The 16056-nt window shown below is 54.1% G+C and overlaps 3 protein-coding genes across 3 annotated transcripts; 1 reads left to right on the top strand and 2 right to left on the bottom strand.

Annotated features, from left to right (window-relative positions):
- Positions 1 to 648: 648 nt before the first annotated feature.
- On the top strand, positions 649 to 4998 carry CTF18 (Ctf18p). Its single transcript, XM_076637762.1, has 20 exons — positions 649 to 1280; positions 1366 to 1526; positions 1597 to 1706; positions 1777 to 1906; positions 1989 to 2138; positions 2202 to 2299; positions 2370 to 2502; positions 2568 to 2625; positions 2701 to 2764; positions 2835 to 3027; positions 3102 to 3324; positions 3412 to 3609; positions 3676 to 3707; positions 3776 to 3925; positions 3996 to 4126; positions 4200 to 4290; positions 4366 to 4439; positions 4509 to 4548; positions 4656 to 4722; positions 4804 to 4998. Exons 1-20 carry the CDS (start codon positions 680 to 682, stop codon positions 4896 to 4898), a joined length of 2799 nt encoding a protein of 932 aa, XP_076494223.1. The 5' UTR covers positions 649 to 679; the 3' UTR covers positions 4899 to 4998.
- Positions 4999 to 6114: 1116 nt separating this feature from the next.
- RRS1 (ribosome biogenesis protein RRS1) lies at positions 6115 to 7778 on the bottom strand (the record flags this gene model as incomplete). The annotated part of the gene is made up of 5 exons (XM_076643702.1): positions 6115 to 6363; positions 6466 to 6842; positions 7090 to 7424; positions 7539 to 7634; positions 7738 to 7778. 5 exons carry the CDS (start codon positions 7776 to 7778, stop codon positions 6115 to 6117), a joined length of 1098 nt encoding a protein of 365 aa, XP_076494222.1.
- Positions 7779 to 7865: 87 nt separating this feature from the next.
- On the bottom strand, positions 7866 to 15775 carry BDY24DRAFT_397567 (uncharacterized protein). The gene is made up of 37 exons (XM_076641579.1): positions 15743 to 15775; positions 14935 to 15663; positions 14829 to 14871; positions 14526 to 14709; positions 14446 to 14454; positions 14260 to 14364; positions 13745 to 14170; positions 13605 to 13678; positions 13476 to 13530; positions 13355 to 13407; positions 13164 to 13278; positions 13077 to 13094; positions 12706 to 13004; positions 12397 to 12619; positions 12198 to 12298; positions 12090 to 12127; positions 11984 to 12028; positions 11812 to 11913; positions 11370 to 11726; positions 11280 to 11297; positions 11148 to 11218; positions 10837 to 11038; positions 10662 to 10766; positions 10409 to 10576; positions 10309 to 10339; positions 10161 to 10235; positions 9924 to 10086; positions 9711 to 9856; positions 9499 to 9641; positions 9329 to 9418; positions 9173 to 9249; positions 9051 to 9107; positions 8709 to 8981; positions 8536 to 8621; positions 8374 to 8440; positions 8281 to 8299; positions 7866 to 8204 (listed from the first exon to the last, which is right to left on the bottom strand). Exons 1-37 carry the CDS (start codon positions 15755 to 15757, stop codon positions 7998 to 8000), a joined length of 4989 nt encoding a protein of 1662 aa, XP_076494221.1. The 5' UTR covers positions 15758 to 15775; the 3' UTR covers positions 7866 to 7997.
- Between the last annotated feature and the right edge of the window lie 281 nt (positions 15776 to 16056).

Below are 16056 nucleotides of genomic sequence, written 5' to 3'. Positions count from 1 at the left end.
CTTCCCTGAGACTTCGCTCCAGCCTCACGATGATCTTAGCCTCCAGTAACCGTCTTGCAACGAGTGATCGGTCAAGTGAGATCCGTGTACGAAGAAACGACGCTCTCAAGCTACCATCTACGAAAGCGAAAGTAAACGACGCGTCAAGATCGAAAATGTTCCTCTCACCCTCCTTTCGATCAAAATGTTCTACAAGCTACAGAGAAGCGGTCGCAAGGAACGTGAAACAAAGATGACCGGGAGGTCAAACGACCGAGCAAGGGAACAGACGCGTCGAACGAGAAGAATCGAATGAGCAGGATAACGGGTAATAAAGGTAGAGTAAGATAGAAGCGCACAAACAAAATCTTCCTTAAACGACATACTAAAACATCTGCAAATACAGAAAGTCAGTACATCAGTGCGGGGAGGAGGAGGAGGAAGATGGAGGTCGAAGGTGAGCTCGAAACAAGGCCGAATCTTCACCCTCTTTCGCCCGCGATTTGGAGCAGGAAACGAGGGTATAATTTCAACGAGAAAGAGGATAACTAAAAGACCACTCCAAAGCCTGATCGGTGAATTTTCTTCCACCACTTTTTTAATTCAGCACGCAGCGACGCGTCTCGAAGTTGGAGGTCGCGTTATCCTTTCACTCCTCCCCCCTTCCTTCAAAACTCCCCACTACCCTTCCCCCAGCCTGATGGCTTCTCCTCCTCTCTCAACCTCTACGCCTATAGAAGTGGAAGAGGAAGACCTCGAGTTCACTTCCAACGGCATGTTCGACTCAGCACCACCAGCAGCAGACGAAGGAGCTCCTCCTCCATCGAAACCCTCCCTCCCTTCCTCTTCCCCTCCTCCTCCCGCCGAAGCTCAAGATCCCCTACCACCAACACTGTCAGCAGTCGAAGACGTTCCCAAAGAGACCGAGGAGGAAGGCGAGGACGAGTTTGTGATGAGTGGTCTGCTGGGAGGAGGAGCTTTGGAGGAGGAGGGAAGCTCACTTGGAGGGAAGGAGAAGAGGTCGAGCTCGACATTACAGGCGAAGCTGGTCCCTGAGCGTGGAGCAGACAAAGAGGCCAGCTTGCCTACAGCTCCGGCTCCCTCTCGCTCTGAGAACACAGCTCTCGACGTTGAGGAGGACGAAGAGGAAGGGTTCGAGTCGAATGGCATCTTGGGAGGAGGGGAGGAAGAGGTCAACGAGGCGTCTTCTTCCAAACTTCCTAGGACTTCAGCAGCGGCCAACCTCACTGGACTTCATCTACGAGACGTTCGAATGAACGGTAGTACTGCCAACGATCAAGGTGAGCTTCTCTTCAGCTCGAAGTTCCCGCCAGGCTTGTAGCGTTTGAGCTCATCAATCGTTTCCCTTCTTTCCTCTCTCCTCAGCCATCGCCTCTTTCTCCGAACTGCTTCCGCCTCGCCAAAGCACCTCCACCTCAGCTTACACCTCCAACACCCGCTACAATCCTCCCATCAAAGCTACTACCTTCTCCGGACGCGATATCACCATTCGACGGAAGCTACGCAAGACTGATCTCCTCACTTCCGTGAGCTCTACTCTTCCCTCTCCCTCCTTCGTCCTTTCCTCCACATGCTGACCTTTATGGCTCGATTCAGAATATCTCCAACCTCCCTCGCACATCTATGGGATCCCTCTCACTCCTGGAAACTCCGATACATCGCCTTAGAGATCAGATCGAGGCCGACGAACGAGCAGCTCCTAGATTGTGAGCTCAACCTCTCGCCTCCTCCCTTGCCTCGCTCGAACTGACTCGCCTTTCCACCCTTTCTTTTCAGACATCAACTCGCCACCAACTCCAAGAAAGCTCGAGATGCCGACGTCAAGGGAAAGGGAAAGGGTCCTGAGACGACGATGTGGGTCGACAAGTACAGACCGAAGAAGTTTGCGGATCTGTTGGGAGACGAGGTTCGTTTCTGCTCTTCCTTTCGTTCGACGCGTCTGGGCCCGATCTCTGACTTTTTTTGACGGTTGGAACTGTTGTCTACAGAAAGTCAACAGGGAGACGATGACTTGGCTCAAGGAGTGGGATCAGTGTGTGTTTAAGAGACGAGCTCCGAAGGGAAAGAAGAGAGGTTGGGACGGAGAGGTGATGGAGGAGTTGGAGAACTTGGATCCGATGGGCCGTCCGAAGGAGAAGGTACGCGTCTTTTCCCCTTTCTCGAACTGTTCGGACTCAAACTGACTCTCTTTTTTTTTCCAGATCCTACTTCTTTCTGGACCTCCTGGATTAGGAAAGACGACGCTGGCTCAGATCGTCGCGACGCAGGCTGGATACGAGGTTCTCGAGATCAACGCCAGGTTCGTCGAGCTTTCTTTCCTCCTTCGGCCCTCGAAGCAGACGAGCTGACGTCGAGTCGGCTTATTGTAGTGACGATCGAACGGCAGCAACAGTGACCTTGAGGATTCAGAACGCTCTCGACTCAGGATCCAAGTTTGCGAGCAAGCGGCCGACACTGATCGTTATCGATGAGGTCGACGGAGCTACCGGAGGAGGAGATCAGGTTAGCTCGATTCAGCAGCATCTGTCTCGGGTTCGATGCTGACTCTTTTCCGTTGGTTCTTGCAGAGCTTCATCAAGAGTCTCATCAAGCTCATCCAGGACGTCCCTGCTCGGAAACAACGAGGTCAGTTTCTTCCTTCGCCCTTCTCCTGCTCCTCTTTGTCCCAAACTGACTCCAGCTCTCCCTCTTTCACTACAGGCCAGAGTAAGAAGAAGGAAGCCAAGCTGCTCCAGCGACCAATCATCTGTATCTGCAACGATCTGTTCGTCCTTCGTCCCTCCCACTCGACGCGTCGAATCCAAGCTGACCTTTCGTCTCCTTTCCTCGGACAGCTACTCCTCCGCCCTCCGACCTCTCCGTCCGTTCGCCAAGATTGTTCGGTTCAACAAACCTCCCGTCGCCGTCCTCGTCAAGCGACTCAAATTCATCTGCGAGATCGAGGGACTCAAAGCCGATTCGAGAAGTCTCAACACCCTTTCAGAAGTCACTGGTTGCGACATTCGAAGCTGTCTCAACACCCTTCAGGTTCGGCTTCTTCCCTCCTCTCCGAAGAGAAGCTTCATTGACGGACTTCTCGTTCTCATCTCGACGCGTCTCAGTTCATCAAATCCAAGAGTTCGGTTCTCGACGACGCGATGGTCAAGCAGGCGACGGTCGGACTCAAGGACTCGGGGACGAGTCTTCAGAAGGTCTGGGACAGCCTCTTCGTTCCTCTGACGGTCAAGAAAAGAAAGCTCGGTCTGGGAGTTGAGGAGGGGAAGTTCGTGAACCGGCTCGTCGAGATCGTGAGCTCTTGCGGAGAGTACGATCGTTTGATGCAGGGTTAGTCCTTCTATCCCATCTCTCCTGTGCTCGAGTTCTTGGATTCCAAGCTGATCGACGGTGCCTTCGCTCCTCTCTCTTTTCCAGGCTGCTTCGAGCACTACCCCAACCTCAAGTGGCAGGACTCAGACTTTGCTCGAGCGAACAAGATGCACGATTGGGTCCACTTCCACGACAAGGCTACTCAGGAGATCCAGTCGAATCAAACATACGAGCTTATGGCGTACCTTCCTTACTCGATGACTTCGTGGTACACCGAGTTCTCGCTTCATGCGAACGCGTCGAGTGAGTCCACCTCCTTTCATGTCGTTCCTTTCCGCTCGACTGACCCCTCCACCTTCTTCCTCACAGGGCCTACCGATTTCCCCAAGGCCGACTACGAGGTTCGCTTTCTATTCTCGACCTCTTCCGTAGCTTCGAGCTCACCTCTCGCTCCTCTCTTTCCCTTTAGAACCGTCAACGTCAAACCACCAATCTCGAGATCGCCACCTCCCTCACCGGTTCCCTTCCTCCGACGATTCGAAGTCTCTACAACGCTACGACGCTTCTCACTGAGTTCGCTCCTCTGCTGATGCGAATCCTCTCGCCGACGCTCAAACCCGTGAGTCCTTTCGAGCCTCATTCGTCTGCCACCTCCCCTAACCCTTCGACGTGCCGTTCTTCTCTCTCAGGTCAACGCTCAAGTCATCAAGCCTGGAGAACGACTCACGCTCACTCGACTGGTGGAGGTCATGGTCCTTCACAACCTTCGTTTCTACCAAGAGAAGGGGGAAGACGGCCAGCTTTCCTTCAGGTTGGATCCGTGAGTTCGAACTTCCTCGATTCCCTCTTGTTCCTTCGACTCTGCTGACCTTCCACCTCTTTCTCTTTCTCAGTCCCATCGACGTCTTCGTATCTTACGAGGGAAAGCGTGCTGGAGATATCGCTGTGTCTCGATACGCTGTTCGAAACCTGGTCTCCCAGGAGGTGAGTCGTCTTGATTTCTTTCTGCTTTTCGAAGATATTGAGACTGAACTTCATCATCTTCCTTCTCACCTCCAGATCGAAGCCGAGATTCTTCGACGACATCAAGCTGCGTATCCTGTTGAGAAGGGCGATCATGCCATGTTCAAGAAGTGAGTGCGACGACGATTCTCGAACGATGAACGCGTCGAGCTGACCCTCTCCCTCTTCTCTCTTCACAGAAACAAGAAGCCTACTGGCGAGGTTGACATCGCCGACAAAGTCAGTCTTTTCTCCTAGAAGCAGACGGAGTCGATGCTGTTCGAACCGTCCAGTCGATCCTCTTCTTCTCCCTCGCTTCCTGACTGACATCTTCGCACCTTTTCCAGGCCGCCACGGACTTCTTCGGACGAACGATCGTAGTCAAGACTGTCGAGGAAGGAGGACCCGAGGATGGTTCGTCTCTCTCCCTCTTCCCTCCTCTCAGGTCCCCGTCCCTCGACCAAACTCTAACACTTTCCTCTTCATCTGTTTCAGCTCCTCCGGCCAAGAAGTACCGAGTCTTCTACAAGTACCACGACGGATCCTCGTCCGCGGTGCGGAAGTCCGTCAAGATGGCTTCGCTGTTTTGATCTCTCTCTCTTTCTCTCTCCCTCGCCCTTCTCTCTTCGCCTTCGCTTTGCATCTGCCTCTCTTATTTAACGTTTTACGAGCCCCCTCTCCATCTCGCCCTGATTGCCCATGGATAGAAATTTGTTCTCGGTTTCAGGTCCACATCCAGGAGAATAGGAGAGTTGGCGGGCTGGGTGAAGGGATATTTGAAGTTCGACGCGTTCCTTGCCCTGACTCTTCCTCCTCTTCTTTCGAGCCGACGTTCGAATCTTGTTCGTCCTCAATCACAACTCCTCTCACAATCTAACCTTCTAACTCTGAAGCCAGCTATGCCCTCTTCGTTGTGGAAGAGCAGCTATGAAGTGTGGGACGAGGAGGACGAAGTGATGTTGTCCCCTGAATCTCTCATGCTTCAGGTCAGCAGTCTTCTTCAGTTCGCTTCACCTTTCGTCGAACCAGAAGACTAACCTGGCTTTCTTGTTGTCCTTTGCTAGCTTTTTGAAGAAGAGGAACGCTTCGTTCGGATGGGAAGTAAGTCGCATCGCCTCTCTCCTCTTTCTCTCTCTCACGCTGATCCACCTTTTTTTTCGCTCCATCCCAGACTGAAACGACGAGTATCAACAAACCTTCCCGACGATTCCCCTCTTCCGGCTGCTCATCTTCCACCGAAAGACCTCCCTCCCTCGCCGAACTCCAACATCGCCCTCTTTCCCCAAATCCCTCCCTCACAAGCTCTACCTCATCCGCCTCCTCTACCTCGTCGACTTTCCTCCTCACCCCTCCCTCTACGCCGGAACAGTCCTCTTCTAAGGCTTCCGTCGATCCGAACGAGAAGACCCGCGCCGGTTCCAAGATGGACGCGTTTGGGAGAATTCTTGCGAGGGAATGGATTTCGGGGAGGGCGCTGGGGAAGAGGAGATGGCGGAGAGGAAAAGTAGGAGGGAGAAGACTCAGAAGTGGGGGAAGTGGGAGGGGAAGGAGGTGAAGGAGTGGAGGGGGAGGGTTGGTGGAGGAGGGAGAAGGAGGTGAGGGAGCCGACGCGTCCTCTCGTTTTTTTTTTTGTTCGTTTCCTCGCTTTGATCTTGGTTCGTTTCCGCTTTGGTTTATTTCTCACTAGGTGATTTGCGTATCTCCCACTCCGTCTCTATGGTGCTTTCTCTTTTCTCGCTCCTGCAAACGTAAGAGGAAAGCAAACGTCGAAATCCCAAAGCACCAAAACGAAACCCGCGACGCACTCTACTTCCCCCTGCCCCTTCCTCCTCCACCCCTTCCACCTCTCGATCCACCTCGTCCTCCACCTCGGCCTCCTCGCGAAGCAGCTTCCCTCTTCCCCTCGTATCGAACGGCCTTCCTGACGTTGAGGACCTCGGCGTCGTGTCCCTCGGCTCGAGCTCGCTTGGACGACGTAGGGTGTCCCAAAGCGGTGGAGAGGATGTTGAGAGAAGCGGCCTTCTCGGTGGTGAAGGGGATGGTGGTGGGGTCGAACTGTGAAAGAAGGGAAGGGGAGGGAGAGGTCAGCGGGAGAGCGAGACGAAAGGAGACGAGAGTCTCGGAAGGACGAGAGACACGAGTGAAAAGAAGACTCACCTTCCTCTTCATTCCCTTGACCTTGGGCTCATCCTTGAGCTTGTTGTCAAACTTCCCCATGCTTCCCGTCGACACCTTCCCGAGCAACGTCCTCCTCTCCAACTCCTTCTTCCTCTCCTCCTTGACCCGTCCCCCAGCTCCGTGCTCCCTGCTTCCCTCCGAAACCGAGATGGGGACTCCAGCGGCGGCGGCGGCAGCAGCAGCAGCGAATCGAGATATCGGCTTAGAAGAGGAAGAGGCGGCGGAAGAGGAGGAGCGAGGGTTGGGGTTGGCTCGGTCGGCGTCTCGGATGTTGGCCTGCTGCTGCTTGAGGTTCTTGGAGGTTCGGGCCTTTCGAGCTTCTTTGGCAGTGACGGCTGGGTCGACGTCCTTTCCATCTGGGAGAGGGGAGGAACGGAAGAGAGGAAGGGATGAGCGTCAGCAGGGAGAAGAGAGGGAGACGACGAGGAGGGCGTGGGGGCTGAGGGAGGGAGGGTGTGAGGGACGCGAAGAAGCAGCTTCCTTTTGACCTTGATCCGGAGATCAAGTCGCAAGTCGGAGTTCAAGAGCCTACTGCACGAGTAATAGAATTATGGAAAGCGATCCAGATTCGCTGCAACTGCAGGAGGAAGAAACTAAACTCACCAGCTCCAACCTTGACCTCGGTAATCCACTGCTCCTCAACCTTCTTGTTCAATCCTCCTCGTCCCCATCTAGCGACGAACTCCTGCCTATCCTCGTCCCACTCCATCTTGTCCTTGACCCTGTGCGAGATTCCCTTCTCGGCAGCGAACCTCTCCCACTTTGTAGGAGGCTTGGGTTTGGGCAAGCTCTTCTCTCGAGGGAGGAGAGTCGTAGGCACAGGGAGGGAGGCGAGAGGGCCAGAGGAAGTTCGGGAGGTGGGGAGGGTGAAGAGAGCGGTGAGAAGGGTTTGGAGAGGAGGGAGAGCGTGCGAGGCAATGTAGGCTTCGGGGTTCATGCTTGAGGAAAGAGAAGAAGGGAGAGAAGGTCAGCTCGAGGGTTTTGAGGTTGAGCTTCTCAAAGAGCTCTTGCGGCTCGAGAATCGAATCGAGCTATATAGATGGAAAACTCACTTGTACTCCTCCTCGTTGATAGGACTGGGATCGTAGACGGTCAAGAGGCCGGCGTCCACGTTCAGAGGGAACTCCTCATCCTGAACAACGGTTTTGCTGAAGGAAGCGAAGCGAGGAAAGGATATCAGCTCAGCTCTCCCTTTGCCTCTCTTCTCTAGACCTTGCGAGCTGGATCAAACTATAGAAACGAGTTACTTACTACTTCTCGGCGTGAGCCTTGAGCTGAGCGGAAACGTCCATAGCGAGAAAGGGAGAGGGGAAGGGAAGGAAGAGGTTGGAGGTCAACTCGTCCAGTTCCAAATCTTCGGCGCAGGGGGGGGGGGGGGGGGGGGGAAAGGGGAAAAAGGGGGAAAAACAGGGAGCAGGAGGAATATGAAGATCTATAAGGTATCGAGTAAGAAAAAAGGTCGAAAGCTACCGAAACAGAAACGAGAATATCTGAAGATCCGACGTCCGTCGTCAAGCAGACTCGTCCGCGTTCTTCTTCCTCTCCGCCGACGCGAACAACTCCTCGTACTTCCCAGTCTTCTCGCACATCCCTCTGAAGATCCCTTCCTCCTTGACGAGCAGGTTGTAAGGGGTGTCGAACTCGAGGAGCTGGCCGTGGTCGAGGACGAGAAGGCGATCAAAGTCGATGATGGACGACAGTCGATGCGCAATCGTGATCTTGTAGGAGCGGAGTGGGAGGGGTCAGACGATATCTATGGGAAGGTATAATTCAGAATGATGGTTTCAAACTTACGATGCAAGATTCCTTGAACCTGGCAGGGGTGGAAGGAAATGGAGGAGCAGATCAGAAAGGAAAGAGAGCGACGGCTCCTCTTCTCGGACTCACTCCTCTCGAATCGTCGCCTGGATCAAGGTATCCGTCTCAAAATCGACGCTCGCAGTCGATTCGTCCACTGAAATTAGAGAAGAAGGAAGGAAAGAGTGGGAACGCGTCAGTTGGAGTCTGGGAAACGAAGAGGGACGAGACGAGAAGAAAGAAGGAACGAACTGATGACGATGGAAGAGTTTCGAAGAAGAGCTCGTCCCATACTGAGGAGTTGACGTTGTCCTTGAGAGAAGTTGGCTCCGCCGGCACTGAAGAAGTTAAGTTGAAGAAAAAAAGGACGAGGTGAGCGTCGAGAACAATCGCACGTCGTGCTTCGACGGAGAGGAGGTGCGTACCTGACCTCGCTGTCGAGCGTGATGGCGATCTTCTTCGAAGAGATCACACTGTTGGCCTTTAGAGCATCCTCGACGCCTTCACCGTTGAGCTTGACGAGGTTGGTCGTCGAAGGGACGCGAGAGGGAGCGACCGAGTTTGTTGGGCTCCCGAGTTGAACCCGATGAAGAGCTTCCGTCAATGCCTCGTCGTTATGGTCGTGGAAAGGATCGAGATTCTCTCGGACGGTTCCACTGAAGAGGACCGCATCCTGAGGGATGATCGTGATGGCGGACCTGGAAAGAGCGACGAGCAAGAAAGGTCAGCGACGCCGAAGACTCGATCTCTTTTCGTTCTTCCCTCACCTGAGGTCATCAAGCCCAATCGAGGTGATGTCGATGCCATCCACGATGATCTTCCCACTGCGGCGAAAGGGAAAGAAATAGTCAGAAGGAAGCATCGGGACGACGAAGACAACACGACGAACCTGAGAGGATCGGTGAAGCGAAGTAGAGCCATTCCCAGCGTTGACTTTCCAGATCCAGTCCTTCCGATGAGTCCGATCTGAAGGCGAGAAAACGAGAGTCAGTTTGAGGAAGAGAGAACGGGAAGGACGCGTCGGGCACGGTCGAAATCTGCTCACCTTCTCCTTGGGCTTGATGTCGAACGAGATTCCCTTGATCACGGGAGGAAGCTCAGGCGAGTAGGCGATGACGAGATCTTGAACCGAGATCTGTAGAACAAAAGGAGAAACTCCATCAGAAACGAACCAGGGCGACAGACACTCTCTCGTCGAGAGGAAAGGAGACTCACGAGAGTCTCGCCCGACGACGAGGGCCAGTAAGCGGGAGCTCGGTGGGACTCGATGATCGCAGGAGGCTCTTGAGGCAAAGAGAGGTACTCTCCAACTCGCTCAATCGAGTTGAGATCCATCTCGAGTTGAGACCAAAATCGACCTGGGAAGGAAGAGGAGCGGGTTTGATTCAGCGAGGAACAACCCCGACGAAGGAAAAGAGCGAACTCACAGAGCCAGTAGACTGCCTGAACGAATCCTTGAGAAGCCAGGATAGCCATTCCACCTGACCCGCCGCTCACTCCGCTCCCGATGGTCAAGAGAGACGTGATGCAAACTGAGAGAGCTCCGAGGAAATCGAATCGAAGGAGGAGCCACCTGTTGGGACGAAGAAGGAGATCTTGCTCAGCAGAAGCTCGGCTTCCAGAAAACAATGTCTGCTCACCTGTTGATCATCCAAACTTGGTAGAAAGCAGCGAGGGAGCTGTCGACTTGTCGCTGAAGGTTGATGAGGAAACGACCCTCGTGTCCGAACGCTCGGACGACGCTGATACCTTCGAGAAGTTCGGCGAAGCCAGAGAAGATGGGAGACCGCGCTGTAGCCTCGACTGTAAGAGGAAACATAGGGGGCAGAGTCAGCATGGACGAACGGAACGAAAGGCGTGAAAGAAAGAGGACGAACTCCGTCGTAGATCTCTACCGACGCGGATATAGGCAGACGAAAGTCGAAGGTAGGCGTAGGAGATGAAGAGGGCAGCTATAGTGTTGTACAGGAGTAAATTCAGCTTCGAGCTCCGAAGGATGGCGAACATGAGCGAGCCGCGACGCACGAATGAGGAAAGCGGGGACGATGATGGTGACCTGCGGTGAGATCGAGAGCACAGCGCATCAGTAGCTGCGAGCAGAAATGCAGTGCCGGGAAAGACTCACCATGATGATGGCACCGATGAGAGCAGCAGTCCACGTCGCAACGACCCGGAGACTCTGTGCTAGCTGCCCGTCGATGGTTTCCTGGTCTCGAGAGAACCTGTTGACGATTCGTCCACTAGGAGTAGTATCGAACCATCGAGGGGTCGACCGAATGACGGAGTGCAGCATCTAAGGAAACAAAACGAAGAACGTAAATTCAGTCGAGCCCAGGGCATCAAGCTCTCCCCGTTCGATCCTTGTCGAACGAACAAACCTTCTCGTGAAGAATCTTCGAAGCTCGCCAGGCACCGTAGAAGCCAACGATAGCTTGCGAGATACCTAAGAACGCTCCGAACAAGGTGATGGCGGTGTAGATGGACTAAGGGAAACCGGGCAGAGATCAGCGACGCGTCTGACCGATTCAAGAAGCGAAAGAGACAAAGACATACGAGGTAGTAGAGAGGGTGATCATCGGCATTGGGACGCTTAGTGGTCGTCGTAAATGAATCGTTTGAAGGAAGGTACGAGAGCGCCGAGAACGAGTGCTGGGTCGAGTCGAGTCCGTTCGAAAGAGCGTGGAAGTGGTCGTGGCTTTGAGGACCTGGAGGGTGGTAGGTGTCCGAATAGGAGTTGGTCCAAACCGAGACCCACCTGGAAAGGGGAGGAGACCAGACGATAGAGGGAAAGAGAGACGAGGAAGAAGGGCGAGTAAAGATTCAGCACCAGTCGGGTTGAAGCGAAAAGAAGAGGCTCGACTCACCATCGCTCAACGAAAACCATGTTCTGAGCAATGAGCATCAGAGTCAAGACGACTCCCCAGATAGGATAGGACTGCGATTAGAGGAGAAGGAGTCAGCGGGAGAGTTTGAAAGTTCTCGAGAAGAAGACGTACCGTCGCCTCAAGATAGATCTGAGCAGATACAAAGCAACGAGTCAGCAAGTGAAGGTACTCGTCCGGAAGAGGCAGTGTAAGCAGACTGACCTTGTACGTAGCCCACTTGACGTTTCCAACCTCCCTCTCCTCGTCCTTGACCATCTTCCTGGCTTCCTTCTTCGGAGTCTCCTCCTCCTCGGTCTCCCCCTCTTCTTCCTCCTCGATGGGCTCAGGAACGTTGAATCCCATGGCCTCGTCCTCGGTCTTCTCCTTTCCTGCTGGCGTAGGTGGGATGACGGCCTCCTCGTTCGAGTGAGAAGCCTCCTCGACGGCGATGAGGGAGGCGAGCTCTCCTTGGGATCGAAGGTCGTCGACCGAGCCAGCGACGTCGAGTCGCCCATCAACGATACGGATGAGGGAGTGGGCGATGGGGAGAAGAAGCTCGACGTGGTGGCTCACGATGATCTGAGAGGAGAGAGAGGAGGAGCAAGGAGAAGCACGTCAGGACGCGACGAACTCGAAGAACAGGAAGAGAAGTTGAAGAACGCACGACAGTTCGACCAGCCATGAGAGGTCCGGCAAGACAGTCGGTGACGAGAGCAGCAGCGGTGTGAGAGTCGACGGCGGCGAGAGGGTCGTCCAAGAGAACGTTCTAGAGGAAAAGGAGGAAGAGCGTGAGGTCGAGTCCGGTTCTCTCAAAGTCAGAGCGTAAGAGGACGAACCTTCGCTCGAGAATAGACAGCACGAGCCAAGGCGACTCTTGCTTTCTGAAAGTATGAAGGTAAAGGTCAGCTAAGAATCTCGATAACGACGTAAGTGTTCTCGCACCTGTCCTCCACTCAAGCTGACTCCCTTCGATCCGATCTCTGTGCGTCGAGGACGAAGAACACGGTCAGATACGAGAGTCGCTCTCTCGCGTCAAAGAGTCAAGCTCACCCGTAGCGTCTCCATCTTCGAGCATCTTGAGATCAGGCAGGAGGCAGCAGGTTCTCACGACCTCGTCGTATCGAGCCTGGTCGAAAGGAGAGCCGAAGAGACTGAAGGAGGACGGAAAGCGTCAGAGTCAGCTCGAGCTCGACTTGCTTCCCTCTCGAGCCTCAGACGATCTCGAGGGCTAACAGGGTGAGCAACTCACATGTTGTCCTTGATCGAGAGGTTTTGAAGCCAGGCGGTTTGACCGGCGAAGGAAAGCGAGTTCGTCAAACCGTTCGAGTCGAACCTCGAGGTGTCCTTCGGAAGCAGGATGTGACCTTGAACGATGTCGAGTTCTCCGAGAAGAGCAGCAAGCAACGCTGACTTTCCTGACCCAGTAGCTCCGGTGACGATGGTCAACTTTCCAGAGGGGAAGACGAAGGAGACTGCAAAGAAAGTACGGAACAGAAACCGAGTCAGCCTCGTCTCACTCCTCCTTATCCTCGCTCTCAGAGGACCAGTTGGAACCCACTATCGCTAAGCTCAAATACCCTCGGTTCCTCTTCCTCCTCCTCAACGACGGCGATGGCCTCTTCGTTGGACGAGACTGGAGCCGAATCCGACGCGTCTTCGTTCGTGACCTTCTTCTTGTCGCCTGCCTTCTTCTTCTTCGAGGCTGCATCCTTGATCTTGTCGTCGACGGTAGACTTCCCAGAGTTCCATCGGAAAGAGGCACCGACGAATCCGATCTTTCCCTTGGTGTCGTCGGATTCGGCAAACGAGACCCTTTTGAGCGTTGAGACGAAGTCGGGAACCTCGTCTTCCTTCAGGCTGAAAGAAAGAACGGAAGATCGAAGGTTAGCGGGGGAGGAGAGAGTATTAAAGGAACGGGAATGAGCCTACAAGTCGTCGATTCGAACGCTGTCCGGGGGAGAGAGGGAGCGTCAGCGAGGAGAGAAAAAGAAACGATCTGAGTTTGAAACGACTTACATGGCGACGTGGGTCTGGAGCAGCGATACCACAAACATGGGGATGAGATTGAGAGGTCCTCGGAGCATGGTGAACAGCGAAAGAGCGGTGAAGGCAACGGCAGTCGAGAGCTCGCCTGGCAGAAGAAGAAGAACGAGATCTTCAGATGAGCACTCTCCACAGAGAAATGGTCCTTAGTGCGCCAAACTTACCCTTCTGAATCTGGACGAATGAGAAGAACGAGACGATGGTGACCAGAGCAGGCCTGGACGAAACAAATGGCGACGAAGTCAGCCGACGAACCGACGACCTTTCGTGGAGGGAAGAACTGACGTGAGGGTCCAAAGGAGACTGAAGAAGATCGTGTTGATTCGATCTCGAATCATAACTGGACGACGAGAGGGAGAGGCAGGTCAGCGATCGATCTCGACGACACAGACGGAGAGGAAGAAGCAAACGAACTCTTCAACTCGTCGTCTCTGGCCTCCTTGACCTTCGTCTCCCACTGACGCTCCCAAGCGAAGAACTTGATGAACCTGAGATTTCAAAAAGGGAAGATTCATCAGGGACGAAGATCTGCACAAAAGAGATGGACTACTCACTTGATCGCGCCAATGAGCTCGTTCATGATGTTGAGCCTCTTGTCTCGAGCGGCGAGGAGAACCTTCTGGATCGCGTACGATCGTGTCGACAGGAGACGGTTGACCGGCATGGCGGCGATGAGGACGATGAGACCAGCGAAGGCGGATGGACCGAGGAGGGAGTAGAGGAAGGAGACGCAGACGATGATCTCCAGGGGGGATCCGTAGATCATGTACAGGCTGGAGACGGTGTTTCCTATCCTGTTTGTGTCGGCGCTCATCAGGTTGACCACCTTTCCTGCTCCAGCAGTCCCTCCCTTCGCGTCCGAAACGCCAGACGCGTCTCGGCGACGAAGCGCCTTGTCGTAGATGGCGGAGGTGAGGGTCGATTTGACGATGACGGACGCTCTTCGGCTGCACCAGAGATGGTTGAGATCGAGTTGAGCTCTGGAAAAGATGCAGAGTAAAGATGAGGAGACATGAGTGAGGGAGCAAAGAAGAATCGAGGGGAGGAACGAGACGAGAAGACGACGAACTTTGTGAGAGAGCAGAGGAAGGCGAGGATAGCATAGACGTAGGCTTTCGAGGTCTTCTCTTGACTGGGGTTGGAGAGAGCCTCGAGGATCTGCTTGATGAAGAATCTGGAGCAACCCAAGAAGGTGGGACGAGAGAGCATCAGCGAACGGCAAAGAGTCTCGGAAGGTTGAACTCCATCAACTCACGGTCCAGCGCTGGATCGAAAAAGAAAAGAAAAAAGTCAGATACAAAGCTTTCGAGGTAAATGAGCCGCTAGAGGACTCACTAGATGAAGACGACGGCGATTGTTGTGAGCAACGCGTCGAAGAACAGATCCCTGCCGTTCGTTTTGATCAGACGGATGAGGAGCGAGCGAGCTGGGGTCGCAGAAAACTTGACGAAAGCCGGTGCTGCTCGTTGAGTCGGAGAGAGAGTGAAGATGTCCTGATCCTTGAGGTATCCCGAATCACCTGGTGGTTGCAGGAAAGAAGGAGGACGGAAGGAGATCGAATCGTGAGCTCGCCGCGTTCCTCCTCCCTCCCTTCCCTTCCTTCCCTCGTCAGCTCGAGAGGCGTCGACTTTTACGCACCTTTGGCGATAAGAGGGTTGACCCAGATGAAAGAGATCCATCCCTGTGAGAGGCGTGGGAGGGTCAGAGCGCGACGGGAGGAAACCGAAAACAAAGAAGGACTCACCCAAACAGAAGTTGTGTCCTCGAGACTACTACCCATCTCTCCCTCGTCCGTGGCCTTCTTGTTCTCCCTCAGGAACTCCTCGGGTACATCCTGCAGCTTGAGGCTGAAGGACACTCCGATCATGATGAGCTCGAGGACAAGGGCGAGGGCTTCGAAGGTCACTGTTGACCATGGGAGGAGAGGTTCGTGAGGGATTCCGGGGGGAAGCAGCGATAGTTGGAAGAGGGCTGCAGCGAAGGTAGCGAGGTTGGCGATGAGCTGAATGATGGTGAAGATGATGAGGGTTGGGTGGGGAGTTTGACGAGGTTGGAGGAGGAGGAGGATCGACGAGTAGAGCCAGAGGGAAGCGAGGAGGAGGGAGGTGAGGTCGAAGAAGGTGAAGCCGCTTCCGTCTGCTACGAGATCCCATCCGACCACCATGATCCAACCGAGAGCGTGAATGAGAGATCCACCGACGAGGATGATTCCCTTCCAGAGGCTCATCCCTTTAGGCTTCTGGTCCTCCTGCGTCGATGGGTAGAGCTCTTGAAGGGTCAAGAAGGGCGAGAGGAACTCTCCGGGAATCTCGATGAGGTAGTGCGAGATTTTGCGAGGCAGGAGGAAGGTGAAGATCGACCATAGGTAAGGGAGGGAGATTACGATGATGGAAGGAATGAGTCGGATCCATAGTTGACGGAAGGAAGGGTCGAGGATGTCGAACGAACGAAGGGAAGGGACAAGGGAGATGTCCTGGAGAATCGAGCTCATTAGTTTCTTCCCTTTCAATTTAGGGCAGCGAGAACAGCATGGAACCGACGGAAAGACTCACCATCTTTGCGCTCATGAAGTTCCAGAGCTTGTGCGGGTTGGAGGAAAAGAGATGGAAGAGCTCGAAAAAGGTCAAAGACGACAGAACCTCGTGTGCCTTCGCACGAGGCCGTTTCCTTCAGCCCTCGGTCGACTTTGCACTCGCTCGAAGAGAGAGGTCTGCGATAGATATGCCTTGGTTTGGACGCTGGTTCATGGCCGTACAAAAGGTCAATTCTGGAGCACGAATTCTGACGGGAAACAACGCGTTGCTCGTCTCTCCTCAGCGATGTACACGCGTCGGCAGTTGAGGCTCTAGATCAGTGGCCTCTTTGT

The sequence above is a fragment of the Mrakia frigida genome (genome assembly GCF_051309035.1).
Source record: "Mrakia frigida strain ATCC 22029 unplaced genomic scaffold BDY24scaffold_28, whole genome shotgun sequence".
NCBI classification, from domain to species: domain Eukaryota; kingdom Fungi; phylum Basidiomycota; class Tremellomycetes; order Cystofilobasidiales; family Mrakiaceae; genus Mrakia; species Mrakia frigida.
This window is presented reverse-complemented; position numbering and strand designations above follow the sequence as displayed.

Coding starts and splice junctions, on each gene's coding strand:
- BDY24DRAFT_397567 (XM_076641579.1), bottom strand. Junction 13,531..13,604: donor CAGAGACGACGAGTTGAAGA/GTTCGTTTGCTT, acceptor CTCGTCGTCCAG/TTATGATTCGAGATCGAATC. Junction 12,029..12,089: donor TCAGCTTGAGTGGAGGACAG/GTGCGAGAACAC, acceptor TCATACTTTCAG/AAAGCAAGAGTCGCCTTGGC.
- CTF18 (XM_076637762.1), top strand. CDS start 680: ATGGCTTCTCCTCCTCTCTCAACCTCTACGCCTATAGAAGTGGAAGAG. Junction 1,527..1,596: donor AGACTGATCTCCTCACTTCC/GTGAGCTCTACT, acceptor GGCTCGATTCAG/AATATCTCCAACCTCCCTCG. Junction 2,765..2,834: donor ATCTGTATCTGCAACGATCT/GTTCGTCCTTCG, acceptor TTCCTCGGACAG/CTACTCCTCCGCCCTCCGAC.